This window comes from Strix uralensis, chromosome 20 (assembly GCF_047716275.1).
Source record: "Strix uralensis isolate ZFMK-TIS-50842 chromosome 20, bStrUra1, whole genome shotgun sequence".
Lineage (NCBI taxonomy): Eukaryota > Metazoa > Chordata > Aves > Strigiformes > Strigidae > Strix > Strix uralensis.
The window spans coordinates 1,935,261-1,961,746 of record NC_133991.1 but is presented as its reverse complement, the minus strand read 5'-3'; the positions used below and the strand labels follow the sequence as shown (position 1 = coordinate 1,961,746).

Sequence of the window (26,486 nt, the reverse complement as noted above, 5' to 3'; positions counted from 1 at the left end):
TCATGAGGGTGCTGTCCCACGAGGGATGCTGAGTCACGGGGCTGAGGTCTGCTGAGGTGTTCACGATGGGATGGCACTGCCTGTGGGCGTGGGAGCTGGGAGACGGTGGCATGGGGTCCCTGGCTGTGGGAAGGACTGTGAGAGAAGGGAGACAGGCACAGGACATGATGGGGTGTGACAGAGCAGGCAAGGGTTGTATGGGCGTGGTGGGAGCTGAGGTGAGGGAGCAGGCTCTCAAGGTGTGTTGGACGTGGCAAGGGTGGGAAGTGGAAGTCCCTGGTTGGGGAAAAAGAGCAGATGGCAATGGGGACAGCAGGGAGCAAGGGGGGAAGGGGAAAGTGTGGCTGAGGCAGACAGGGGAGGGAGGTCTGTGGGCTGGGGGTGTGGACATGGTCTGTATAAGGCTGCTCAGTAGCGAGGAAGAGGCTGAGCTGGGCAGTGGGTGCTCGGGTGAGAGCTGCAGGAGTGCACGTGGTGAGCAGAGCTGCTGCCGCTGGGGATGGGGAGGGTGAGAAATGGGAATGTCACCCGTGTGGGAGCACCGTGCCCCCAGGACGTGGGACTGCTGCGCCCTGGGGGTGCAGGGGGGGTGGGAGCACCAAGCATTAGGGGTGCAGGAGGGATGAGAGCACCATATATTTGGGGTACAGGAGGGGGGAAGCACCATGCACCAGGGGTGCAGGAAGGGTTGGAGCACCCCACATCTGGTGTGCAGGGGGTCGGAGCCCATACACTGGGGGTGCAGTGGAATGGAGCACTGTGCTCTAGGGGTGCAGGGGATGTGGGAGCACCACACACTGGAGGTGCAGGAAGGGGGGAGCACCATATATTGGGGGTGCAGGAGGGATGGGAGTACCACGCAGTGGGGGTGCAGGTAGGATGGGATGCAGGAGCGTGGTGGCCTGGGGATGTCCTCAGCACAGCAGGGACAGCTTGCTGCAACCCAGCCCTGGGGAGCAGCCATGGTCAGAGCCCTGCAGGGTGGCAGGCCACAGCCAGGGGACATGTCAGGTCCCCGGGAGCAGCGTGGTTCGCTGGCGGGAGGACAATCCTTCCCAGCCATGCGAGCAGTCATGAATCAGCTATGTGAGCTGCTCCCCCAGGTCTGCCTGCCTGCTCCGCCGGTCTGATCTCCAGCCAGTTCTGCGCTGCGCCGTGCTGATTTATATCTCAGCCTTTCCTTGCTACCTGGTTGTGAGCCATGCGGGGGTCAGGGGCCAGTGCGGATGGTTTAGTGACAGCAGCCCCAGCCACCATCAATCACAGCAACGCTTGGATTTATGAACAGAGAAGTCGGGCAGGAGCCCAGCGATCTGGGGCAGCTTGTGGTCTGAGTGGTATGTGTTAGGGGGCAAAATCCACTTGTCCCTGGACACCTGAGGGCTGAGTTTTAGGGAAGGACTGGACAGTTCAGGGGCTGACAGACTTCAGCTGTGTTTGGATGCTGGGAAAGGAAAACACTGTCCTCTAAGCATGCAAGCGGCAACACTGATGTGCAAAACCCCACCAGCTGCCCCGTCTGTGCGACCATCTGCCACCTCCTCAGCCATGGGGAGATGCACCCTCTCCCTCTGCCCCCTCCAGGGGCTCTCCAGGTCCCACCTGGCTGGCACCCCACAGGGTTTTCCTGCCCTGCCCTGTTCACAACACAACTCTGCACCCTGCAGAGCATCCCACTTCAGCAGGACAAGTGTTGCACTTTTGTGGGACTCAAGTGCCCCACGGGATCACTGTCCTTGCTCCCCCAAGCTTGGGATGTGCAGCAGAGAGCTCAGAGGACCAGGAGGGGTCCCTTCCCTGAGTTGTGCATGCCTTGGGGTGCCCTGAGGATGATCCCTGGCACTGGCATCCTCCCCACACCACCAAGGAGGACCTGGAGTAGGGAGAGGGGTATGGAGATGCCATTCATGATCTTGACAGCCTTCTGTGACTGTCACCAAAGTCCCCTGAGACAGAAGCTGCCAAGTCCCCAGCTGGTCCCACCAAGCATCTGTCCCCCAGCCCAAATTCAGGGAATACATCCACCCCACAGCTGGACTGAGGGGCTGGAAAACACCCAAGTGCCAGGCTCTGAGCACCCATAAGTGAAAATATTTGGGACCAGAGAAGTACATGCAAACTCCTGCGCAGCACAGAGCCACCCATGCGGCACAGCCAGCCCTTGCAGCACATCATTCCTGCCTGTTCATTGTGTCTGAAGGCTACGTGGAGAAGCTGGACTCTCAGCTGCTGAGGAAGACAGCATCATGCTGCTCCGGAGGGGTCTTTTGGCCATCGTGGTACCCAGGACCTGTAGGGCCCTTGTCCCATGGGGCTGCGTGGGGCAGAGCACCTCTGGGGCAGCACAAGGCTGATGCTGGAGTGGGGGAAGCAGAGGGGAGGCACCTGGGAGGGCTGGCCAAGTACGAGCTGAAGGGGTTTGGTTGCTCCCATACGCTGGAGGTGGATGTGTGTGCCAAGGCAGCCCTGGCAGGGGAGCGGCTGGGCTCCAGCTGCACGCTGGCAGCTCCTGTGAGCTCCCAGCAGCCGATGCCAGCAGGAGCCACTCGGAGCAGAAGCTGGACACACACAGGGCACTATCAGAGATGCTCACTGCAGCCTCCAGCCTGTGTCCCATCCCTCAGCACACGGGTACAGCCATTGCAGCTGCTGACATGCAGTTTTCGTTGCAGCAGTCCATCGCCATGCTGGAGCCCAAACCACCCTGTGGGTCCCAGCAGCCTCTGGCTCTCAGCTGAGCACTGATGGAAATCATCTCAAACCACTTGGACCTGTCAGGGTGCCCACAAAAGCACAAGCCTCATACACGCACCTCCCTCCATGCTCTTGCCAAGGACCATCTGTCCATCGCTAACTGATGCCACTGGGCTCATGCACAGCCACGTGGGCAACCCGGCAAGCCTTTGGGGTATGCACAGCCATAGCACAGGGGATCCCACAGCTCCACCCCAATGCGAGAGGCTTAGGGTTATCCCTCCAGTGCCAGTTTGTACAGGGAACAGGGTTAGTCCCACCCCGAGGGCCAATGCCATGCCAGGGATGCCCTGCACAAGCCCTGGGAAAGGCAAGTCCACCTGCCCGGTGCCCCAGCTACCACCCGACATGTTACACAGGGATCAGTTCAGATGTGGGACCTGCAGGTATGTCAGGAGCAGATGACATTGCCAGAGCTAGCAGAGCCCAACCTGGAGATGTCTGGCCCACAGAGGATCCAAACGCAGCTCAGACCTCATCTTTGCCATCACCTGTCCCAGCTCAGTGGCAGGTTTGAGGGCGAGGGACCCACCTAAGCTGCTCTTCCATCCCTGCGCCACCTTCTTGGTGAGGGAGGGCAGATGAGGTCATGGCAGAGGTCTGTGGGCTCAGGGTGGCCAGCCAAGCCCCTGCCTTGGGGACACGCATCCCCCCAGCCTCCCCGTTGAAGGGTGATGGGGTCACCCCACCGGAGCAGTTGCTGAGCTGGCCCAGCCCCACTCCGGGGTGCCAGCAGGACAGGGTGACATGCCCCCTGCAGCCAGCACAGCCAGGGCACAGCCAGATCCCCTGTTCCCAGGCAGGGGACAAGGACAGCACCCCAGGGAACAGCATCGCAGCAGCAGGATGGCCTGTGCCTGAGTGGGAGCCCTCTAGCACCAGGCCACGTGCCAGGACAAAATCCAGCCTCAGCACCAGCACTGACCATAGGGAAGCTCCAACCTGCCCCAACCTGCTGCCACCCCTCACGGGGGTCCCCACCATCCCGCTGTGCATCGTCAGGGGACAGCCCGTGTCCTCCAACATTGGCACTGGGTCCGGTCCAAACCCTGGCTGGCCGGCACTGGGCCCAAGCCAGCCCAACGCCGTCGCGACGCGGGGCGAAGCTGTTTGCACAGCTGTGGACGGCGCAGCGGCGTGAGCCAGCTCCGGGAATGCTACGTTAGGAAAAGCACCAGCTAATTTGGGATTGTGTCCGTGCGGGTCAAGGCTCGGGGAAGGCACGACCCAGCTGCAGCCCGGAGGGCAGTGGAGCCGGGGGGGTGGATGTTGGCAGCGTACCCTGACTCTAGTTTATCTTGTAAATGAAGGTCAGGCTGCAATTAGTGGTGGAAACCGCGTTGGGAATGTGAAAGCCGCTATTAGAGGGCCGGCCACAAAGCCGTCCGGAGGTCACCACGGTGCCGGGGATGTGGCCGTCCGGAGGTCACCACGGTGCCGGAGAAGGAGGTGCGGAGCTCTCGGGGCACGATCCGCCCCGTGCTGGCAGCTGCAGAGGGGACAAAGTGCCCGTGCGTGGTGGCAGGAGCTGTGGAAGGGCTGCAGCCCCCCGCGGACCCCGCCCAGGAGCCACCCGTGTGTTCTCGGGTGGGTGGGGATGATCCCTGCCCCCGGGGGTCCCACCCCCTCCCCGCCCGCCCCAGCCCCACGCGTCCCCTCTGCCACCACCCCCCACCCCGAGGGATGCTCCGAGGATGTCGCCGGACTGCTGCTCGCCCGCGGCGGCCGGGGCTGAGCCCGCCGGGGGTACCGGGGGTCCCGGCGGGCGCGGGGCAGTGCCAGGCCGGCGGTGGCCCAGCGCGGGCGGAGGGCTCCCTCTCGAGGCCCCCGGCCAGCACTGCCCGGCCGAGGGGCAGAGCCAGCCCCACCCGTGACCGTGGCTGGGTCCCCACGGGGCTCCCAGACCCGGAGCAGCTGGATGGAGGCGAAGCAGCCACCGCAGGAGTGGTGGCCAGGAGGACGCGGGGACAACGGAGGAGCATCAGCGAGCTGCCAAGCAGGAGGTGATGAGGGCCACCAGCGTGGCCTTGGGGCAGCCACCGGCTCCTTCAGAGCACTCTCGTTTTCTTTCCATCGTTAATTAGCAGCTGGATTTGTCTGGTTTGTTCCTGGGAAAAGCCAGAAGCCAAGTGATGGGTCACAACAGTTGAGAGTGGTCCCACAAGTCAGAGCTTGTCCCACATCCTCCGCGACGACCATCAAAGGTTGGCTTAGCAGAAGACAAGAGTCACTCCCGAGAGCTAACGAATGTCTCTCATTAATCAGCTGGATCTGGTACCTTCCAAATGCTGGGCACCTGGATCGAGGGAGAAGGCATCTCACCACCTCCTCGTGTATTGTGTTGGCACTCAGTGATGTTTCTTGTCCTGCTTCCCATGAGCAAAACCCAAACTTGCTATAGCCAAGATGTTCTTCTTCCTTCCCAGCCCCGAGGGTCCTTGCTCCTGTCCTCTGTCTCCAAGCTTCACCTGCTGCTACACACCTGGTCCGTGGGCAAGGGGCAGTGCAGAATGACCACCCCATGGGAGCGGCTGGGCAGCTGGAGAGGGACGGGCACGTCAGGACGTGAAGGCGCTGCCCCGGTGGTGGGTGTCGTCCCCGCTCAGCGTCAGGGTGTCACCTTCACACGTGGTGGGACAGGATGGGTTCAGGTGGTGGCAGAGGAGTGTGGTCACCACTCGCTCACCGCTGGGTGATGGGTCTGAGCGTCAGAAGAAGATGCAGGCGCAGGCGTGGAGGTGACAGCGCAGCATCAGGGACGTGCGGGGCTGGGACAAGGGGCCGGGCAGGAGGGGACCTGTCCAAGGGAGCTGTCACCGTGCCTGGGACACCAGTGACGCGAGGGAGGACTGACCCCTACAAGTGACAGAGCAGATCTTCAGCAGCAGCGGGGCGGGACGGGGCCGGGGCACGCTGCAGGGAGAGCCCGGTGGCCCGGGGGCACTTGGTGTCACCCCCCAGGGCACCTGGTGTCACCATCCCTGGATACTTGGTCACCCCAGCAGGGCGCTTGGTGTCACCCCCCGTGGGCCTTTGGTGTCACCCCCCGTGTCCCTTTGGTGTCACCCTCCCGGGGCACTTGGTGCCATCCCCTCGGGACACTCTGCGGCCCTTTGGGGCACTCGGCCGCCCCTCCCGGGGCACTTGGTCCTTCCCCCCCCGCTCCCCGGGATCACTTGGTCGCGCCCGGTTCCCGCTAACGGCGCGGGACAGAGGCGGTGGCGGCGGCAGCTCCGACGGCCAATGGGACGCCGGGGGGCGTATCCGAGGCGGGGGCGCGAAGCCAATGGAACGCCAGGGGGGCGTGTCCAGGCGTGCGAGAGAGGAGCCAATGAGACGATGGGGGCGTGTCCGAAGCGGCCGTGCGGATCCAATGGGACGCCGGGGGCGTATCCGCGGCGGCGGCGCGGAGCCAATGGGGCGCCGTGGGGCGTGTCCGCGGAGCCGGCGGGGAGCCGGCGGGGATGGCGCTGCCGCGGGGGGTGCGGGAGCGGGTGGCGGCGGTGCACGGCGGCGCGACCCTGCCCGAGCGCCTGCGGCTGTACGATGGCTGGGCCGCCGGCTACGAGCAGGTACCGGGGCCGGGGAAACCGGGGGGAGCGGGCCCGGGCCCGGGCCCGTTGCGCTCCCCCGGCCCCGCTGACCGCCGCGTCCCCGCAGGATGTGGCGGCGCTGGAGTACCGGGCACCGCACCTGGCCGCCGCTTCGCTCGCCTTCGCCTTCCCCGCGCCGCCCGCCGAGGCGCGGCTGCTCGACGTGGCCTGTGGCACCGGGCTCGTAGCGCGGGAGGTACCGGGCGGGACGGGGCGGGGGACGGGACCGGGCGGGGCGCGGAGCTAACGGTGCCGGGTGTCCGGCTGTCCCCGCAGCTCCACCGCCGCGGCTTCCGCTGCCTGCACGGCGTGGACGGCAGCGCGGGGATGCTGGAGCGGGCGCGGAGCACCGGCCTCTACCGGCAGCTGCGGCGGTGTGTCCTGGGCCAGGAGCCCCTGCCCGCGCCCGCAGGTAACGGGCCGGCACCGGGGCGGCGGGGGGGGCGGCGAGGCTGCCCCGGAGGGTCCCCCCCGGTGATGCCACGCGTGTCCCCGCAGAGCACTACGACGCCGTGACTGTGGTGGGGGCCCTGGGCGAGGGGCAGGTGCCGAGCGCGGCCGTGCCGGAGCTGCTGCGTGTCACCAAACCGGGTGAGGGGTGTCCCCCCTGTCCCCTCCCCGCCGGGACACCCGGGATGGCAGCACGGGGGCGCCGGGTCCCGGTAGACGTGGGTCCCCGGCTGGGTGCTGGCCCTGTGGCACAGCCAGGACGTGGCCTTGTCCCTGCTGCCAGGTACAGGCAGGGACGTGCGGTGACACCTCGGTCCCTGGCCCTGCCTGCTGGCGGACGTGGCCGGAGGTGGTGATGGCACTCCCGGCACTCCATGACAGCCTGTGCTTAGGTGTGGTGCCCTGCCTGTCCCCTGCCCGCTGGCCCACTGGCCTGCCTGTCCCCTGCCCGCTGTCCTGCCAGCTGACACCCAGCAGAGTCTCGCTGCCTCCCCTCACCCCCCACTTTCCAGTGGAACACCAGTCGCTGGGTGCCATCGTCGGGGGTGACACCCAGCGTGGGCATCACCCGTCCCCTCTCCCAGCAGGAGGTTTCCTCTGCCTGACGACGAGGAGCAACCCCTCGAACCTGCGGTACAAGGCGGAGCTGGAGGCAGCGCTGGAGAGGCTGGAGGGGCAGGGAGCCTGGCGGAAGGTGCTGGCCCAGGAGGTGGAGCGCTGGGAGAGGGCCACCTCCGAGGAGGAGAGCACCCAGGGCACCGGCTACATCTCCGGGGTGGTCTACGTCTATCAGAAATGCCCCGTACCCCCCGTCAAGGAGGGCTGAGAGCCAACGCAGCCTCCGGGAGAGGCGGGGTGAGCACTTGGACCTTTGTAAAACCCGGCCCAGTGACCCCCTCCCTGAGCAGGGCGGCTGCTGGGGGGTGACAGTGTTTTTAGGGAGCATCCCCATCCCCTTCCGTGGCTCCTTCCCCCCGAGGTCTGGGCCACGGGGACCTTGCCTGCTCCTCAGCATGGGGTGGATTTCCTGGTTTCACCGTGGTCTCCTGGGCACCACCATTAGCTCTGACATTCCGGTGCTGTCCCCAACGCCTCAGCCCTCACCGTACCATCTCACAGACCCACCTGGCTGTTCAGAGCCATCTCCTGTCCGGGATGTCTTCTCCTCACCATGCCCACCTCTCAGCCTTCGTAGTCAAAATCTGGATCCTTCTTCATCTCCCCCACCCCAGACCACCATGGTCTTTACCTGGGGACTGTTGGAGGTGGGTCCCCATCGCCACATCCTGTGGTCACCCATCCTCGTCCTCCCCAGGAGTTAACCCAGTGCACCCTGAGGTGCAGGAGACCTCCTCGTCCAAATCAGGAGCAGCTATGCCAAGGTGACACCCAGCCGGAGAAGTTTCCCAAGCACCACACCGGCCTTTCATCCCGCAACACCTGCTTAAGTCTCTCATTTTCCTACAGCTTTGTAGTTAATGGTCTGGGTGGGAAATGAGGCTGGAAAGGACTTCAGGAGCCACCCGGCATGGCCGGCCCAGCCTGTTCCCCAAGCCCCTTGCCATGCTGCCTCCACCCCTCCTCCCCCACTGCTCCCTTGGGAAGTTTTTTACCCAAATCTCTTGCTGGGATATTTCCTTTTTTCCTTTTCTCTTCCCCCAGACCTGTTCCTGCTCATCCCATTCCCATGGCCCTGGGGAGCCGGTTACTTCCCCTGGGGAGCTCTTCCCGGGTGGGAGGCAGTAGCTGTGTCTGTCCCTGGCCCCCACCCGGGGCATCCCACATCTCCCACACTTGCCCTGCTGATGGTTCTTGTCACCCCCCCGCATTGCCCCCCATGTCTTGGGGTCCCTTTGCCCATCATGGGTAGCTGCCCTGGTCCCTGCTCCCCCTCTTTGTCCCCAGTACTGTCCCCTGGGCACTTGGGGTCATGGCTGTCCCCATGCCTGCACTTGGCTGTTGAATAAACCCCCTGCCTCCCCTGCCTGCCTGCCGTGTGGTGTTCCCGGAGCAGTGGGGCTGCAGACCCTCGGGGGTGGCCAGGAACCGGGGAGGGGGGATTTGGCCTTTCTCTGGAGTCCCCTCCCAGTCCCCGGGGGCTCACAGGACTGAGCTCTGGGAGCCTGGTGTGTCCCCTGTGCCCCTCTTGGCTCTCAGCACACCCTCCCTGCCTCAGTTTCCCTGCTGGGGGATATTCAGGGGCCACCCTGGCTGGCCACTGCCACATCCTCATGGGGACACGCCAGGCACCGGGGCAGCAGCCCCCCCCGTCCTGACAGCAGGCTGGCAGGGCACGACATCCATAGGACACGTCACTGTCCTCCCCACCACCACCGCGCCGCTTCGAAATGAGCCCAGGCAGCCTTGGTGGCACCAAGATGTTTATAGTCCACTGCGAGCGCAGCCGGGAAGGGCACACATGGGAGGACTGGGCCGGGGGTGCAGCCAGCGTGGGGACAGGCAGGAGGAGGCAGCGTGTGGGCAGGGGAGGGGGTGGCGTGTGGAGGCAGGACAGGAGCGGTGGTGCTCTCCCTTGGGCTGGCACCCAGGTGTGGTGGCTCACACATAGTCTTTCATGGGGTAGCCCATTGGGCTGCAGGTTTTCACCGCTCTGTACTTCTTGGGGTAGGGGTCCTGCTGGGACGGGGGTCCCGAGCAGCACAGGATGCCCCCGCCGAAGAGCTGGAGGGCACTGGAGGCCCAGCCGATGTAGAGGGCAGCCCCCAGCTCTCTCTTGAGGGCCTGAGGCACCATGGGGTTGTAGAAGTTGCTGACGATGCTGTTAGCAGACCAGGAGACAGGGATGAGCAGCATGATGCTGGCCAGGACAAAGATGGCACCTGCCACGATGGAGATCCTGGTCTTGGTGCTCTTGTCATCCACCCAGCGGGTGCAGTCTGCGCCCGAGATGGCGGTGAGGAAGGCAAAGAAGGCCACGAAGATGGAGGTGACCACCAAGGCACGAGCCGCTTGCAGATCGGAGGTGAGCTCCAGCAGGGAGTCGTAGACCTTGCACTGCATCTGCCCCGTGCTCTCGTACACGCAGTTCATCCACAGCCCTTCCCAGAAGACCTGGGCCACCACGATGTTGGAGCCGATGAAGGCCGTCACCCTCCACATGGGCAACGCGCAGGTGAGGATGGAGCCCAGCCAGCCCAGCACAGCCAGCATCAGCCCACCCAGCTGCATCGTCATCGTCGCCATCGACAGCACCTGCGGAGACAGGGCACAGCCGTCGCAGACACCGCCCCACGCCGGGCGGGCTCTATGAAGAGCATGGATTTCGTGCTGGGTGTGTCCTGTTCCCCACCTGGGTGGGAACAGCTGCAGAGCAGCGTGGGGACACGTGTGACATGGGGCATTGCTGCAGAATGGCATGGGGACACACGTGGCATGGGGCATTGCTGCAGGTCAATACGGGGACACGGGTGGCACTGAGCACCCAGGTCCCGCGGAGGCCAAGGTGCAGGAGCCCCCGTGTGTCATGTCTCCCCCTACAACGTCCCTATGGCCCAGGACAGTCCTCTGCCATCACCCCCTCCCAGCTGGGCTGAGGACAGCTTCCTGGGAGCAGGACGAGGGGCTCACTGTGCCCATCCCACACTCCAAAGCGTAGACCCCCTCACCCCACTCTCAGCCGACATCCTGCTGGGGTAGCGACCCCACAGCACCCACCCCATGCCCTGCTTCATTGCTGGTGCTTCCTTGGCCACGAGCATCTCCGGGGAGGGGGTGGGGGCGCACAGGCAGGTGAGGCAGCCCCCTGCCCTCACCGCAGCACTGTCTGCTCCCCGTTCCAGGGCAGGTTTTGCTTTGCCCTCGGCAGCCGTGTTGCAGCGCCCTTTGGACCCAGGATCTCCTCTCTCGGGTGCTGGAAATGGGTGAGAGCTCAGGTCTGCCTCCCATCCTGGCCGTGGTGCTCAGCACATTCAACGATACCCGCTCCTCCTTCGCACCGGGAGCAGCACCCAGAGGGCAAACCCCCGGTGAGGGGCTGTGGAGACCGGGGTCACCGCAGGCATCACTCCTCTAAGAGCAGTGGCCGGTACGGGTAGACACGCTAGCCATGCCAACGGTCACACATGGTCACCGTGGCCCCTGGCTCCCCCAGATGGCTGCTCAGCCTCGCACAGAGCAGAGCTCCCGTACCGCCATGGGGCAAAGTGCACCCATGGGTGCTTGCACCCACACTTGGCAGCCAGGACCAGCTGAGTTTTTATGAGCCCTGAGCAGCAGTGGGGTATCGGCTGAGCCTGGCACACCCTGTGGCACTCACAGGAGGTTTCGCCGTTGTTCCTCCGGCCCTGGTTTCGGTTCCTGGGGACTCTTCTCCCCCATTGCACCCCCACTCCTTCTCCAGCACCTTTCATCCCTTGGCATCCTGACAGACACCCAGCACTGGGACTTTGCCTCCCCTGGTCCATGAAAGCCCCTTTGGGCCACAAATAAAGTCCCTCTCCCCACGAAAGGGAGACCAGCCTCCTGGAAGGTCGGCGAGCCGGGAGGATGGGAAGCCATCCCAGGCAGCCTTCCCCAGCCAGCAGGACCTGGACCGCAAGAGACACCCAAAGCGGGGTGCACGACTGCCCACAGCGGGGACGAGTGATGGCCCCGCAGATCCCGGCAGGGACGCTCGCTGGAGCATCGCGCTCATTTTTCTACCCAGCTACCAGCACCGCAGGTGCATTTTCCACCATTCCCACTCCCAGCAGGAGGGATGGGGGAAGCTGGGAGCCCTCAAAGCCCCCAGACCCGGACGTGACACCCAGAGCCAGGCAGCTGGTGTCACCCATCGTTCCCACACACCCCGAGGTGGGAGGGAAGGATGTTCCCAAGCCAGCAGAGTGCCGGCTGCGCCCCGGCACAGCTTGCCATGCCAGAAACGAGATAGGCAAAACACCCGGCGTTGCCACGCCGGCCCCGGGGTGCTCCCAGCTGGCGCTGTCAGGTGGCCCCGGGGCCAGCGTGCCCCGACCCGCCCTTGCCGGCGCCAATCACCTTCTTCCTGCTGGAGTGGCAAGATCACACGCGGACAAGCGTGGGGCAGCCCCAATGCCGTGTCTGGTGCCACCGAGGCATTGTGCCATGGGGGCACCCGTGGTCACCCCTTGGGGAGTGGGTGCCTGGGGTGGCCCGGGGAGGGGAGGGGTGGATGATGCCAGGGCTGGAGCAGGGGTCAGGGGGTGGCTGGGACAGTGGGAGGCTTCAGGGAGCAGATTTGGGGGATCTCAGGGGCCAGGGGTCTGCGGCACAGGAGCACCGGGCCATCCTGCCACCAAGGTGGGTGCTGGGGAGGGTAAAGAAAACGAAGCACAGCAGGGTCTGAGCAGCTGCCGTTTAATGTGGGAAGGCTGCGACGCGGGGACAGGCAGCGGCACAGCCAGGGGGGGAACCACGAACCACCTTCTCCTGCCCCCAGCCTGGGCACCCCACTACTCAGGGGATGCCGAGGGAGCCATGGGGTTGGGTGCACCCCACGGGACGGGGTCGGTCCGGGAGTCATCCCCTGCCATGCACAGGGTGCACAGCCCGGCTCCGCTCCTGCCTCCCCGACCGGTTCTCCCAGCCTGGCCGCTGCCTTCCCACTCCCAGGATAATGATGCCCCCGCCCCAGGGAGCTGCCGCGAGAAATCACATGTCTTGTACAGCCGCTCCGAGCCCCGAAAGTAGGTCAAAGTCAAAATTTAGGGTACAGGCAGCCAAGAGCCTCCGGCACCCCTCGAGACCCTGTCGGGGTTTGCAGCGCCGCTGCGTCCCCATGGGACAGGTCTGGTGCCCCCACCGCCGCCGCTGCCCACCCTGACAGACGCATCCTGGGGTGGGGGGTACCCAGCGAGAGCGCCATGCCACCGGCGGGACGGGCCCCCGGGAGCACTGGGAGCACTGGGAGCTGCGTCACCGCACGGCACACCCCGATACTGGGAGCCAGGAGATGCTCCGGGGAGGGACCAGGTGGTTTTTTGGAGAAGATGCCGCGGCTGGGTGCTCCAGGAGGAGCAGGACCCCCGCCAGGGGGGTGGGCAGACAGGACAGGATCTCCCTGTTCCCCATCTCAACCGAGACTAAAGAACCAGCTTCAATCCCCCGGTGAACAAAGGCAGCTCTGTCTGCTCTCCCTCACCGCCCCGGCGCCCAGCCCTCCCTGCCCCGGCTCCCAGCCAGCCCCCGGCCCGGCCAGGGGGGGTCTGTGGGCCAGGGACGCCCTGGGAGGTCCCAGCTCCCCGCTGTGGCTGGGGGTCCCAGGCAGGCGCAGCGGCTCCTAGACGTAGTTGCTGGCTGGCAGCGAACGAGCGGCCGTGAACTTGGCGGAGTAGGGCTTCTCGCCCCGGGGGGGGCAGGTGCAGCAGAGGATCCCCCCCCCCAGCAGCAGGAGCGCAGAGGCCGCCCAGCCCACGTAGAGGGATGACCCCAGGTCCCGCTTCTGGGAGTCGGTGACCAGCGGGTTGTAGAAGTCCTGGATGATGGTGTTGGCTGACCAAGAGATGGGGATGAGGATGAGGATGCCGGAGATGATGAAGATGATGCCGGAGAGGATCATGACCTTGGCTTTGGCAGCGTCATCCTCCACGCAGTTGGTACACTTGCCACCGGCGACCGCGAGCAGGGTGCCCAGGACGGCCAAGACGATGGCCACCACCACCATGGCGCGGGCGGCTTGCAGGTCCTGCGGCAGGGCCAGCATGGAGTCGTAGACCTTGCACTGCATCTGCCCCGTGCTCTGCACCACGCAGTTCATCCACAGCCCTTCCCAGATGATCTGGGCCACCACGATGTTGTTGCCGATGAAGGCCGTCTCCCGCCACATGGGCAACGCGCAGCAGAGGATGGAGGCCAACCAGCCGATGACAGAGAGGGCAATGCCCAGCACCTGCAGCCCCATGGAGGCCATCGCTCGCTGCCTGCACCCCTGCCTGCCTCCCGCAGCGCAGTGCCGGCTGCCAGGACCATGGCAGGCGTTATATGCCTTTGCCGAGGGAGGAGCACCGGCCGCTGCCGCCGTCCTGCCGCCGGCACAGGATGGAGGGGTAAAACCAGTTTCCCGGGATTCCTCCGCTTGCATTTCTCCCTGAAGCGATGACACTTAATATCCCGGCTGCTCCCACGAAGGAGGACGCTGGAGAACGGGATCAGGCCACCCAGGCGCAGGGCTGCGTCCCACCACTGCCCGTGCAGGAGGTGCCAAGGGCAGCCACCGGGGTTCAGCCTGGGGTGCTGAAGGGGAAGAGCCGGTGTCCAGGCACTGGGATGTCTCTGCCATCGCTGCCAGCACCTCCTGCTCCATCACCCAGATGGGGTCCCTCCACGCTTTCGTGCCTCAGTTTCCCCCCAGCTCGTGGGGCAGCTGCTCCAGCAGCAGTTCAGCCTCCGGCCCCCCGCAGTCCCGTGCCGGGGGGGCAGCACGCTGTCCCTGCCCCGCTGCTGGGCTCCGTGCCCGGCAGGACACAAGAGGCTCTTGTTTGTTCCTTGGCGTCCGTACCAGCACTTCCCAGCCCTCCATCAGGCCTCAGGCGGGAGATGTCACCACCCAGACCCACAAACCGGTCGGAGCAGCTGCCAGCTCCCCGCGGAGGAGAGACGGCGCTGCCTGGGGCGAGGGGGTGGCAGACCCCAAAACCCACCCCGCCTCATGCTCTACCGCCGAGCTGGCATTCACACGGCAGCGCTTGGTCCCAGCCCTGCCAACATCCCACTGTCTGTGCTGCCTGCACTGCCTGCACTGCTGGCCAGGCTCGGTCAGTCGGGGTTGTGGGGGGCAGAGGTGGCCTCGAGGTGTCCCAGTGCCACCGCTGCCCCAGTGGGGACCGAGGTGCCAGGCGCAGGCAGGGCCACATGGTGCTGGCAGCATTTTGGCGCAAGGGGCCGTACCCACGGGCCAGGCTGTGCCGACGCCAATGCCGATGCTTTGGGCACTGCCCGACCTCTCCTCCTTTAATCCACAAGCCTCCACACACACACATCCCCTCCTCACTCCCTCCGAAGTCCCTCCAGCATCTGCGCAAGCACAGCACGAGGCCAGACAGACCACAAGGACAGACAGATGGACATTGCACCATTCCCCCACCCCAGCTTAATCCCAGGCCTCTGGAAAAGATAACAGGGCCTGAGATAATCTCAGTTTTTCCAAGCACTGGGATCACTGATACAATCCATTTGTGCTAATTGTTTGGTGAAGAGGCTCTAGAGCTGTCGCTGCCCTGATGTGGTGGGATGAGCCGGGTGGTCCCTGCACCGCAGTACCATGAGGGTGCCAACGGCACCTGGGCTGGGGTTGCCGGTGCCTGGTGTGGCAGGAGCGGGCAGGGCAGAGCCCAGGCACTCGGGGACTCGGGTCTCGCTGCAGACCCTGACCTGCAGGGCCAAGCCTGCCTGACCCATGCCAGAGGATCACCCAGGCACCCGGCCAGGCTGGGATGCTCTGTCTGTCCGTCTGTCTGTCCTGCTGGAGCACCCGCATTACTCGCATACCAGCGTGCCCACCCCACAGCCGGAACCTTGTGGTCAAGGGCTCCCTTTAATCTGCAGGGCTCCGGAGCATCCCCGCCGGGGCCAGACTCTGCCTAGGGCTGAGCACAGCTTTCACCTCCCAGCCACCTGCTGTAACCACCAAATTATCCGGGGCTGGAAAGAGGCACGCGCCCACATGTGTGTGCACCTCTCATGGGCCGTGTCCCCGCAGGCATGTGGGGACATGCCTCTGGGCTGGGGACAAATGGCAAGGTGGGGACAGGGACTCCTCCACACACAGAGCACCAAACGCCTGAGCCACCCATGTTCCCCCTCGGAGCCAGAGCAGGCGCCAGCACGGCCCTCTGACAGCCAATTACTGTAATTAAAGCTGGAACGTGACATATATTCAAACATATATTCAAACTGGTGGCTGCCACCCAGAAACAGCCCCCGTGCCCTTCCCCATGTCCCCCAGCGGTGCACTCGCCCAGCCAGCACAGCCAGCCCCGTGTCCCGGCACCGCCAGCCAGCAGGACAGACGGACGCAGTCTCAGCAGGGAGCGGAGGAGCAACAGCCAGCCCCGGGGCAGCACCCCGTCCCCAGCACCCACTGAGCCAGAGGATGCCGGCGCAGCACGAGCAGACGAGCAGGACCACGGCACCGCCAAGCGCCTCGGCACGCGCTGCTCAGGGCCGTCACCGCACGCACACCAGCCCCACAGCCCCGTCCCAGTTGCCCATGTCCTGGTGCATTTTGCAGGACCTCAGCCCCATTTCGTCCCAGTGCCACCGACAAGGAGACGTGGCTCAGGCCCATGTCCTGATGGGACCACAGCCCTCCCACAGGGAACTCCTCCACCCCAAAATGGGGGGCTCGCCCCATCCTGAGCCTTTGCCACCCAGCACCTGCCCCAGCAACCAGCCAGGTGCAGGTGCCCTGCCCCAAATCCAGTAGGATTTGCAGGACAGAGGGGGCCCGAGCTCCTGTCCCTGTTCCACTGCACGCTAACAGGGTCGGTGACAGCAGAGCTCCTGTCCCGGCACATTGGCCACCGGCCCTTCATGGCTCAGGAAACGTCCTCCACCGATCATCCCTGCTTCATCGGGATGGGGACATGCTGCAGCCCCATGGCTGGGCAATGCAGCCATCCCTGGGCAGGGAGGTGGCATTAAACCTGGTGTCACCACGATGCTGGGCACTGCCGGGTGCACGGCGGAGGCTGCGCCACCCTGACCTTGCTCAGGGCAGAGGACGCCCTGCGAGGGGAGGGCTCAGGGCACGAATCCTCTGCCAAAGTGCTTGGGGACATCCCCGCCTGGGACACGGGTGACATTCCCACCTCACACACACACGGCACCCGCTCAGCCCTGCGCTGCTGAGCCGAGATGCCCTCATTCCCCAGCACCCATGCGTGATTTCACCGCCCCAGCTACCTCGAGGTCCCGAAAAGGCGGGCCAGGCTTGTCGGCAAGCAGTGATCCACCGGGATCTCTGGCTTCACATCCACCGAGCAAGGCACGGCCACCAGCCCTCCCGCTCAGCCAGCACGGAGCTGGGCGGCCTCTCCCTGCCGGCGGCTGGGGATTAGTGACTGGCAGCCCAGAGACTGAATGTTCCCAAAAAAAGTCCTTGCCCAACATAAAACCCCCCTGACCGGCTCAAATATGCAGAGTCAGGTTGTTTTCCGCTATGGGAAAGCACAGTCTTATCGGCTCAGCAGGAGAGGAGCCGTGTGCCGGGATCTGCGGGGTCCCTGGGGGGACACAGCCACCGGGCAGCAAGTGCTGCGGCAAGACACGGGACCTTCGGCCTGAAGGTACTTTGCAAATAAAAGCCCTGCCCAATTTGCTGAGCAAAAAGTGGCTCTGAACGGGGAAAATACGCCCAAGTGCTGCGAGGTGGCTGTCGAAGGGATGGGGGAGACGACGACGGCCACAGCTCAGGAAGGGGGATGCGAGCGGTGCATCGGGGGTCCCCCGTGGGCGATGCTCGGAGGAAGCGGGACGCTGCGGCAAAGCCCCGGGGAAGGTGATCCGAAGCTGCTGAGGTGGGGATGCCCCAGGCACGCTGAGATTTCGGGTGTCCCACAGCATCCCCTGGGCAAACTGCCAGCCTCCTGCCACGTCCCGCCGGCCTGTGCCCCCCGCCGCCCCCCAGCTCCCTGTGTGCCGGCCGGGCGCCGGCACTGCCGGCAGCTCCATCCCCGCCCCAGCGGCAGACAGAGCTGCCATTGATGCTCGGAGCCGCCTTACCTGCTCTCCGTCGCCGCCGAAGGGGCTTCAACAATGGGCTGCCTGTGTGCCCTGGCCAGGGCAGAGCCAGCAGCCCCACGCCTGAAATATAAGCAGCCGAGGCAGCATTTACCGCCCCGGCCCAGCTCCCCCGGGGGGGGGAAACGCCGTCACTCCCGAGACCGCAGGGGAGGGGGAACACCCCAAACCCTGCGCCGGCTGCCAGACGCACGTGAGCGGGACGTGGCCCCATGGCACCCGGGGCAGTTTCTGCTGTCACTTCCTGCTCACCCCTGGGTGCTGGGTACACGGTGGGGATGGGGGGATGCCTACAGTGGGTGTCCCCCCCCCCTCTAGCACAGGTGTCCTTCCCGCTGTGTGGGCCACCAAACCGGCGACGCTCCCGTCACCTTTGGGTCTGACCTTCGTCCGGGGTCACTACATCACAGGGAGGGCAAACCTGTCCTCATGTCACCAGTGGCTCCATGGGGCTTGTCCCCGTCCTGGGGGACCTGCTGCGGGTGATGTTCCCCCTCCCTTCCCAGCTGCAGGGGGAGAGTAGAGGGGCTTTACTGGGGTGGGGCATGCAGCAGCAGGAGGGATGGGGATGCTCCAGGACCCCCGCAGGGATGCTGGCCCTGCTCAGGTGTTTTCGGTAAACACCAGCAAGCCGGTTTGCTCGCCACAAGAATGTGTCCTGAAGCATGCAGTGGCGGCCGGCACCCCGAAACCCCAGTGATTTGCCCCTTCCTCTGTTGTGAGTCAGGCGGCGGCAGCTGCCCCGGGCCGGCGCGGCGCAGCACGGCACACAGCCTGTACTTTGGGCAATTTGGGATGACAAAGTGGGGACGCGGCGTGTGGGGTGCTGATTGCAGGGTCGGGGGCTGCGGTGCTTCGCCTGCCCCGTCTCACCCCATCCCTGCCCCAGTAGCCCCTACCCCAGGGGTATCCCCACTGCCCCATACACCTGCCTGGGGTATCCCCCTCTTCCCCTGCCCCATATCTGCACCTCGAGGTAGCCCCTCCTGCCCCACACCCTGACCTGGGGTATCCCCATTGCCCCACACCCCTACCTGGGGTGTCCCCCTGCTCTACACCCCTCCCTGAGGTATCCCCCCTGCCCCACATCCCTACCCAGGGGTATTTCCCCCTACCCCACACCTCTGCCTGGGGTACCCCCATTGCCCCACACACCTGCATGGGGTACCCCGCTGCCCCACAGTCCTACCTGCTGTGTCCCCCTGCCCCACACTCCTGCGTGGAGTATCCCCATCGTCCCACACCCCTACCTGTGGTATCCTCCTGCCCCACGCTCCCCCTCGGGCTACCCCCTGCCCCACACTCCCCCGCGGGGTACCCCCTGCCCCACAACCCCCGTAGCCGTGGGCGTCTCTGCAGCTGTGGGTGCTGTGGGTGCTGGTGTATCTGCGTGTGCACCCTAGGGTGCGCGTGTGGACACCCGTACCGCTGTCGCCTGCCTGTTCTGCGTCTGTCCGTCTGTCTGTCTGGGTGTGCAGCCGCGTTTCCGGGTGTCCCTGCCGGCAGAGGGGGTGAGAGAGAGAGAAACAGCCAGACAGCGACAGAGAGACAGCGAGACCCCGCTCTGCTCTGTTTGGGGGTGACGGTGTAGCGCAAGCAGCACCCCGGCAGGCCTGACCCTGCACCCACCATCACCTGCCGGCAGCAGCGGCATCGTGGGCACCCCAAAGTGTCCCCCAGGGCCGGGACCCCCAGCACACCCCAGCGACAAGGGCACAAGGTCCTGGGGTGCTGCTTACATGCGCTGCCCCTCTGCAGCACATACGGGGTATGTGGGTACCCCCACAGCCACCAACCCTGGCTGGCTCTGGGGGGCTTGGGGTGCCCTTGGAGGGGTGATCAGGGTACAATCAGAACCCCACCTGGCCAGATACAGGGTATTTTGGGGGTGCCATGGGTTGGCAGAGGATAATCTGGTTGGATACGGGATATTGAGGTATTACGGGGTGGTGGAGGTCAGGTACAAGGGGCCAGAGGCCAACCCGGGTGGATATGGGGGGCTGCAGTGACATGGGGTGACAACAGCTGACCCAGCCAGATATGGGGTGTCAGGGTGCTGTGGGGTGGCAGAAGTGGACCCCACTGGCTATGGGGGCTGAGGGTGCTGCAGGGCAGCAGAAGCTGACCCAGCCAGATACGGCGTTCCAGGGTGCTGTGGGGCAAATGAAGTTGAACCCCCTGGCTATGGGGTGTCAGGGTGCTGCGGGGTACGGCCAGGCAGATGCAGGGCTCCCCCCCCCATTGCAGACCTCAGGTGCCCGAGCAGGGAGAGCTCCCTCCAGGGCTGCCAGCATCCCGCCGCGCTCTTGAGTAGTTAATAAGTTGTAGGGGAGATTTTGGCGCAGGCAGGGAACAGGCAGGAGCAAGCCCATGTCTAACAGGGGCCAGCGACCACATTCCTGGGGGGGGGGGGAGGCTGGAGATGCCGGCACTGACACCGGCATGCAAGGTTGGGGGATGGTTGATGGGGGACACACATGCACCCCACAGCCATGGGGCTGCTGCTGCCAGGTCTGAGTGTGCCTGCCAGCAGCCTGCCTGCACCTGCCTTGTTTTTCCTTCACCGGCTGCCCGCTCGGGTTGACGAGGTGACGCTGCTGGGGCGGTTACGTGCGTTATCTGCTGCTTCCTTCAAGGCCAAAATATATGAGCAGGATGAGTAAAGATATTTATCATCTGGTCTGGGGATCCCCGCTGGCGCTCCCTGCCCGGCGGGGTGGGAGCAGGAGGGGGCTGGGGGGGGGGGGTACCCCCCCCCCCAGCCCCCTCCTGCTCCCACCCCGCCGGGCAGGGAGCACCCATGGGTCCCCTGGGATGGCTGGTGCCAAAGCAACCAATGGTGAAGGGGGTTGCACTTTGCACGGCGATGCAAAGGTGCCCGGCGCTTGCTGAACCCCGGTTAAACGTGAGCACTGATAAGACGCTCCAGAAATAAACCAAACCCTGACCTGCCGGCACCTCGGGGTGGAAGGGGGGGGGGAACGGCAAAGGCGAGGGATTTCCACATCCCCGGGGGGGGGTTCAGTGGGTCCGAATGAGCGTGGTGGCCGTGCTTCCTGGTCCCCATCGCCCCGAAACCAAGGGGATGGCTGTGGCAGGTGGCGTCTCTCCCCCTCCCGCCCTTCTCCGGTAACCGGCGCCATCTCTGCAAACAAAGGGGAGGGTGTGGGACACGGGTGACGGTGACGGAGGAGCAGAGAGGAGCGTCCAGCAGCGAAACCCCACCCCGGGCGGGCGCTTGAGCTGGCCCCGCCAGCCCTTATAAAAGCAGGTGCACCCAGGTGTAAGCCGATCCCCCAAGAGCTGCAAGCGGCGACGGGTGACGGGCGACGGTTTCGGTCTGTGGGTTCTTCTCCGCCATCGCTCGGAGCGCGACAGCGAACCGGCCACCATGTCGATGGGGTTGGAGATCGGCGGGGTGGCCTTGTCGGTGCTGGGTTGGTTGTGCAGCATCATCTGCTGCGCGTTGCCCATGTGGAGGGTGACGGCCTTCATCGGCAACAACATCGTGACGGCCCAGATCATCTGGGAAGGGCTGTGGATGAACTGCGTGGTGCAGAGCACGGGGCAGATGCAGTGCAAGGTCTACGACTCCATGCTGGCCCTGCCGCAGGACCTGCAAGCCGCCCGCGCCCTCCTGGTGGTAGCCATCGTCTTGGCCGTCCTGGGTTTACTGGTGGCCATCGTGGGCGCCCAGTGCACCCGCTGCGTGGAGGATGAGAGCACCAAAGCCAAGATCACCATCGTCTCCGGCGTCATCTTCCTCCTCTCCGGCGTCATGACCCTCATCCCCGTCTCCTGGTCGGCCAACACCATCATCCGGGATTTCTACAACCCGCTGGTGCTCGACGCGCAGAAGCGGGAGCTGGGCACCTCGCTCTACGTGGGCTGGGCGGCCTCCGCCCTCCTGCTGCTGGGGGGGGCCCTGCTCTGCTGCTCCTGCCCCCCCAAAGACGACAGGTACCCCACCGGCAAGGTGGCCTACTCCGCCCCGCGCTCCGCCGTCACCAGCTACGACAAGAGGAACTATGTCTGAGCTCCCCTGGGACCCCCCGGCACCCCCCCAACATCCCACCCAACCCCACCCCCACCCCCCGGGACCCTCATCACCCTTCATGGGGACCGGGGACTGCGGCACCAGGGCGGGGGGGGGGGGGGGCGCAAAGGAGGGGACGGGGACGGCCGCGAGGTCAGGGCCGGGCTGTGTAAATAGAGACAGTTTCGGTTAAACAAGAGGCAGTTTCGGGTCGGCGGGAGAAAGAGGCGCCCGGCGTGCCCCTGCCTGCGCTGATGGGACAGGATGGGGACGGGGATGGGGACGGTGGCCCCCCCCCAGTGTCGTGTGTCCCCCCTCCATCGACAGCAGCCGGGCACCATCTGTCCCTGTTACGCGTGGTCTGTACCGGTTACATTTGACAATAAAAGTGTCCTGTTTTTAGCCCGAGTATCCTTGGGGGGGGGGGGGGGGCAGGATCCCACCGGGTACCGGGAGGGGGGGCCGGGGGCTACAGCCCCCCTCAAGGAGCTACCCCACACCCTCTGCTACAGCAGCACCGGATTTGGGGAGGGGGATCTCACGCTGCAGCCCCTCTTCCCCACCCCCGCTGCCGGGGGTCTCTGCTCGGGGAGGGCCGGTCGCCCCCCCCCGCCCATTGGGGGGCAGCTCTCTGGCAGCCGTCGCAGCAGAAGGCAGCGGAGCAGCCACCGAAATCCGGCAGCGGCACTCCCTGCCTGCCCGGTCCAAAGTCTGGCTCCGCCGAGGGGAACACGGGGCGCTCCCACCGCCCCCAACCCCCCCCCGAGCAGCGGCTGGGGCGAGGCCGCCTTGCACAACCGCTCCCGCCGCCGCCCCGGCACGGCCATGGCAGCGGCCTTCGCCGCCACGCTCCAGCGGGCAGGGACAAAGCGGGGGGAGCTGCTGCAGGTGCGCGGCCCGATCCTGCGCCGCTCGCGGCCGAGCAGGCAGCGGGGCCGAGCGGGCTCCCGGGCTGCCTGCACCCCCATTCCCCGGGGCTGCCTGCACCGCCCCCTCCCCGGGGCTGCCTGCACCGCCCCCTCCCCGGGGCTGCCTGCACGGCGGCTCGCAGCGGTTTCCGGGAACCCGCTGCTGGCGGGAGCGGGAGGTTTCGTTGCCCTCGGCCCACCCGCAGGCAGGAGCAGGCAGCGGAACCCGCCCGGCCCCCGGCGCTTTGTCCGGGCCGAGCACGCGCTGCCCCGCTCGCAGGCGGGGGATCTGCCCGGTTCGGATCCCCCCGGGCCCCGCCTCGCCCCGCTGCCCGCAGGCAGCCGCGATAAGGATCGGCAGCGCAGCGGCAGGGCGCTCCTGCCCGGCACCGGCTCTGCCCGGCCCGGGGCTCCGCCTGGCACCGGCCGGGCTCGGGGTTGGGGGGGGGTGGGGGGGGTGGGATGGCACACGGGGACGCGGCTCCGTTCCCGCGGTGACCTTGCGGCGCGGAGTCTGGCAGCGCAGGCAGCGCCCAGCGGGGCCGGGGCCGCCCTCCCGCCGCCAGGGGGCGCCAGACGCCGGCAGCGGGGCCGGGGCGGGGCCGCCCGCGCGCGCGCTGCGTCCCGCCCCCCCCCCCCCGCGCGCCGCCGCTGCCGCCGCCGCCGCCGCCATGATGCTCCGCCGGTTGCCCCGCGCCCGCGCCCCCGCCCCGCCAGGGCGGCTGCGCCCCGGCCCGCCGCCCGCCCCCGCCCGCTCGGTGGTGACGTAAGGGCCCGGCCGCGCGCGGGGCGGGGGCGGCGGGGGCGGGAGGGGTCCCGGGAGGAGGAGCGGGTCCGTTTCCGGGGGTTGGGCCCCGCCCCCCGGCGGTAACCCCGCCCCCCGGGGCTGGGCTCGCCCGTGCGGCCGAGACGCCGGCCCCACCCCCTTGCCCTGGTCCCGCCCCTTCACCCTGGCCCCGCCCACGGCCCCGCCCCCACTCTGACCCTGCTCCGTTGCCCTGACTACGCCCACATCCCCGCCCCCTTTGCCCTAGCCCCGCCCCTCTCCCGACAGAGCGGTGCCGCTGGCCCACGTGGAGTTGGGGGGTCGCGGGGACCGGCCGCCCCTGGTGCTGCTCCACGGGCTCTTCGGTAGCCACGGCAACTTCCAGACGGTGGCCAAAGCGCTGGTGCGCCGCGGCAGCGGCAAGGTGAGGCCCTGGGTTTGGGGGTCACGGGCGGGCAGTGGCTGGGGCCGGGGTGACACGGAGCCCCTGCCCAGGCAGGTGCTGACACTGGACGCCCGGAATCATGGCAGCAGCCCCCACAGCCCGCTGATGACCTACGAAGCGATGAGCCTGGATGTGCAGCACCTCCTGACCCGCCTGGGCATCACCAAGTGCATCCTCCTGGGACACAGCATGGGGGGCAAGACGGCCATGACACTGGCCTTGCAGCGGGTCGGCAGCCGCAGGGCTCCCGGGGCTGGCGGGGGAGGCTCCTAAGGGTGGGAGGCTGGAGGATCTGGGATTGTTTAGTCTGGAGAAGAGGAGGCTGAGGGGAGACTTCATGGCCCTCTCCAACTCCCTGAAAGGAGGGTGCAGAGAGGGGGGAGGAGTCTCTTGAGCCAAGGACCCAGCGCCAGGACAAGAGGGAATGGCCTCAAGCTGCGCCAGGGCAGGGTCAGACTGGCTCTTAGGAAGTATTTCTTTGCAGAAGGGGTTGTTGGGCGTTGGAATGGGCTGCCCAGGGCAGGGGGGGAGTCCCCATCCCTGGAGGGGTTGAAGAGTCGGGTTGACCCAGCGCTGAGGGATCTGGTGGAGTTGGGAACAGTCAGGGTGAGGTTCGTGGTTGGACTGGAGGAGCTTCAAGGGCTTTTCCAACCCAGATGGTTCTGGCATTCTGAGGAAGAGGGGGGGCACCAGTGGGGGTTGTTCACTGGTGCCAGCCTTGCCCACAGCCCCGTAGGGGGTTTTCTCTGTCATGGGGGTGCTGTCCTGCTCAGAGCTGTAAGCCAAGCTGCGGGAGCAGGAGCTGGTCTCTGCCCACCAGCCCACACTCTGCCCTGTCCCTCCAGCACTGATTGCAAGGGAGCTTGGAGATCTCCCGTGCCAGGGCACAGGGACTCGGGGAAGGGCTTCTGGAGTTCTCTGCTGAGGCAAGAGGGAGCTAAAAGCCCCCAGGGCGTCTGGGTGGGAGCAGAGCCCCTGGCCTGGTCTTGCTGGGGAGATCTGGGCTGGCATCCATCTGCCCTGCTTCTGCCCCCAGCCAGACCTGGTGGAGCGCCTCATCTCCGTAGACATTAGTCCTGTCTCAACCGCACCCGTCTCCGAATTCTCTGCTTACATCTCTGCCATGAAGTCGGTGAAGATCCCGGACGGCCTGTCCCGCTCTGCGGCCCGCCAGCTGGCTGATGATCAGCTGCGTCCGGTGGTCCAGGTAGGAAATCCTGCTCCTTCGATGGGGTTTCCACTCCCAGCCTGTCCCTGGGACTGGGGCACAGAGCTTTTGGGCCTCGAGACTTTTTCCACCCCTTCTCACTCGCTGCTGTCGTGGGCAGCTGGAGGACGTTTCACCGGGGCTGCAGGGGCGATGGGGAATGTGACGGCATGGGAGAGTGGCAGAAGGGGGTGGAGGGGAGGATGGAGGGTGCTGGGACATCTTGAGGGCTTATTGCTCTTACTGAAGAGCGTATGATCCCCTTTTGTGGCAGCTCCCACAGCTGAGACAGTTCCTCCTCACCAACCTGGTGGAGGTGGAGGGCCACTACCTCTGGCGGGTGAACCTGGAGGCTATTTCCCACCACTTGGCAGATATCATGGACTTCCCTGTCTTCCACAAGCCGTATCCTGGCCCTGCACTCTTCTTGGGAGGATCCAAGTCGCCCTATATCAGGTGGGACTGGAGAGAAGCGGTTCAAAGTCTGTGGATTGACTCCTTGTGCTCTTCTGCGGCTGCCCAGAGTGGGAGGAAGCCCCTGAGATGGGGAAGGTCCTGGAGGGAGCTCTGTCCCTCCAGCAGCCCGTGACACCAGCATGCTGCAGAGTGAGGGGGAACTTGGGGGCAGCACTGGGCTTTCCCATCAGGGAAGGGGACATGATCAGACCTGGGATCCTCCACTACCTGGGGAGGGTGAGGAAAGGCACCTGGGTGGACCTTTGACCATGCTTCCCATGGTGTGTTCACTTCTCCTGCAGCTCCAAAGACTACCCGGAGATCCAGCGCCTCTTCCCCAAGGCAGACGTCCAGTACATCGAAGGTGCAGGCCACATAGTCCATCAGGATAAATTTGAAGAATTCATCACTGCTGTCCTCAATTTCCTGCCACCACCATAGCCTGGGGATCAGGGTTTCTGCCAGCACCGCGTGGGACCTGAGGAGCTCCAGGCAGTGACGTGGAGCTCTGTGAGAAGGGGCTCGGCCTGGACTGGCTGCCCACTTTGCAGTTTGATCCTGGCTGCAAGGCCTTCTCCCACCCCAGGTCGCCTGGAGCAGAGCGGAGAGGCTCCTCCATCCCGCTGAGCTCTCCTGCCACCTCACAGGGTCGCAGGGTGGCACCGGCCCAGGACGCTGCCCTTCCTGTGCAGCCTGTCCTGCCTGCGCTGGAGTGTCTCGGGTGCTGGGAGGGGGCAGGACAGCCCTCTCACTTTTCTGCTGCCAGACCACCTGGTTGTGGGTCTGGCTCTGACTTTGCAGAACGCGCAATAAAGCTGAATCCATGCCAAGGCAGAAAATGGTTTGGATGTGGCCGTGGAGGACAGGGAGGGCAGCGGTGGGCACAGGAAGGGGCAGTTGTTTAGCAGCGGGGCTGCTGGTGGAAGGCAACAACTGGGCTGGGTCCGTAAGGCACTGAGCTGCAGGAGCAGTGAGCGTAAGACCGGTTTGAGGATCTTTCTTGGCTCCCCGGGGGAACTGTGTCCTTCCTCCACTGCAGGGGCAGCGAGAGGATCGGGGAGTGGGGGAGGCTGCCTCCTGAGCAAGGAGATGCTACAGGCCTGCAAGGGGGGGGGCATGGAAATCCCCTGGAGGCGGGCATCCCCTCCTCCC

The 26,486-nt window shown here is 65.7% G+C and overlaps 5 protein-coding genes across 9 annotated transcripts; 3 read left to right on the top strand and 2 right to left on the bottom strand.

The window, feature by feature from the left end:
- The first annotated feature begins 6,179 nt into the window (after positions 1-6,179).
- Positions 6,180-8,780, top strand: METTL27 (methyltransferase like 27). Of its 4 annotated transcripts, none has more exons than XM_074890378.1 (6): positions 6,180-6,326; positions 6,415-6,543; positions 6,624-6,759; positions 6,846-6,938; positions 7,385-7,652; positions 8,113-8,780. In XM_074890378.1, exons 1-5 carry the CDS (start codon positions 6,219-6,221, stop codon positions 7,621-7,623), a joined length of 705 nt encoding a protein of 234 aa, XP_074746479.1. In that variant the 5' UTR covers positions 6,180-6,218; the 3' UTR covers positions 7,624-7,652; positions 8,113-8,780. The 4 variants fall into 4 exon arrangements, with proteins under 4 accessions (XP_074746479.1, XP_074746478.1, XP_074746477.1 ...); XM_074890377.1 differs by having other exon boundaries at positions 7,917-8,780; XM_074890376.1 differs by having other exon boundaries at positions 7,385-8,780.
- Positions 8,781-9,161: 381 nt separating this feature from the next.
- LOC141952524 (claudin-4-like) lies at positions 9,162-17,634 on the bottom strand. Its single transcript, XM_074890090.1, has 2 exons — positions 17,499-17,634; positions 9,162-10,010 (listed from the first exon to the last, which is right to left on the bottom strand). The coding sequence occupies exon 2, from the start codon at positions 9,999-10,001 to the stop codon at positions 9,357-9,359; it is 645 nt and encodes a 214-aa protein (XP_074746191.1). The 5' UTR covers positions 10,002-10,010; positions 17,499-17,634; the 3' UTR covers positions 9,162-9,356.
- LOC141952480 (claudin-4-like) lies at positions 12,121-14,195 on the bottom strand. The gene has a single exon (XM_074889924.1). The coding sequence runs from the start codon at positions 13,855-13,857 to the stop codon at positions 13,057-13,059; it is 801 nt and encodes a 266-aa protein (XP_074746025.1). The 5' UTR covers positions 13,858-14,195; the 3' UTR covers positions 12,121-13,056.
- A 3,109-nt stretch (positions 17,635-20,743) lies between the features above and the next one.
- On the top strand, positions 20,744-21,954 carry CLDN3 (claudin 3). Its single transcript, XM_074889925.1, has one exon. The coding sequence runs from the start codon at positions 20,908-20,910 to the stop codon at positions 21,550-21,552; it is 645 nt and encodes a 214-aa protein (XP_074746026.1). The 5' UTR covers positions 20,744-20,907; the 3' UTR covers positions 21,553-21,954.
- Positions 21,955-23,125: 1,171 nt separating this feature from the next.
- ABHD11 (abhydrolase domain containing 11) lies at positions 23,126-26,173 on the top strand. 2 transcript variants are annotated; one of them, XM_074890372.1, is made up of 6 exons: positions 23,126-23,226; positions 23,515-23,650; positions 23,726-23,899; positions 24,708-24,878; positions 25,153-25,334; positions 25,637-26,173. In XM_074890372.1, the coding sequence occupies exons 1-6, from the start codon at positions 23,132-23,134 to the stop codon at positions 25,773-25,775; spliced, it is 897 nt and encodes a 298-aa protein (XP_074746473.1). In that variant the 5' UTR covers positions 23,126-23,131; the 3' UTR covers positions 25,776-26,173. The 2 variants fall into 2 exon arrangements, with proteins under 2 accessions (XP_074746473.1, XP_074746474.1); XM_074890373.1 differs by lacking the exon at positions 23,726-23,899.
- Positions 26,174-26,486: the final 313 nt, after the last annotated feature.

Coding starts and splice junctions, on each gene's coding strand:
- METTL27 (XM_074890378.1), top strand. CDS start 6,219: ATGGCGCTGCCGCGGGGGGTGCGGGAGCGGGTGGCGGCGGTGCACGGC. Junction 6,327..6,414: donor GGGCCGCCGGCTACGAGCAG/GTACCGGGGCCG, acceptor GCGTCCCCGCAG/GATGTGGCGGCGCTGGAGTA. Junction 6,544..6,623: donor CCGGGCTCGTAGCGCGGGAG/GTACCGGGCGGG, acceptor CTGTCCCCGCAG/CTCCACCGCCGCGGCTTCCG.
- LOC141952524 (XM_074890090.1), bottom strand. CDS start 10,001: ATGGCGACGATGACGATGCAGCTGGGTGGGCTGATGCTGGCTGTGCTG.
- LOC141952480 (XM_074889924.1), bottom strand. CDS start 13,857: ATGCAAGCGGAGGAATCCCGGGAAACTGGTTTTACCCCTCCATCCTGT.
- CLDN3 (XM_074889925.1), top strand. CDS start 20,908: ATGTCGATGGGGTTGGAGATCGGCGGGGTGGCCTTGTCGGTGCTGGGT.
- ABHD11 (XM_074890372.1), top strand. CDS start 23,132: ATGATGCTCCGCCGGTTGCCCCGCGCCCGCGCCCCCGCCCCGCCAGGG. Junction 23,227..23,514: donor CCCGCCCGCTCGGTGGTGAC/GTAAGGGCCCGG, acceptor CTCTCCCGACAG/AGCGGTGCCGCTGGCCCACG. Junction 25,335..25,636: donor TCCAAGTCGCCCTATATCAG/GTGGGACTGGAG, acceptor CTTCTCCTGCAG/CTCCAAAGACTACCCGGAGA.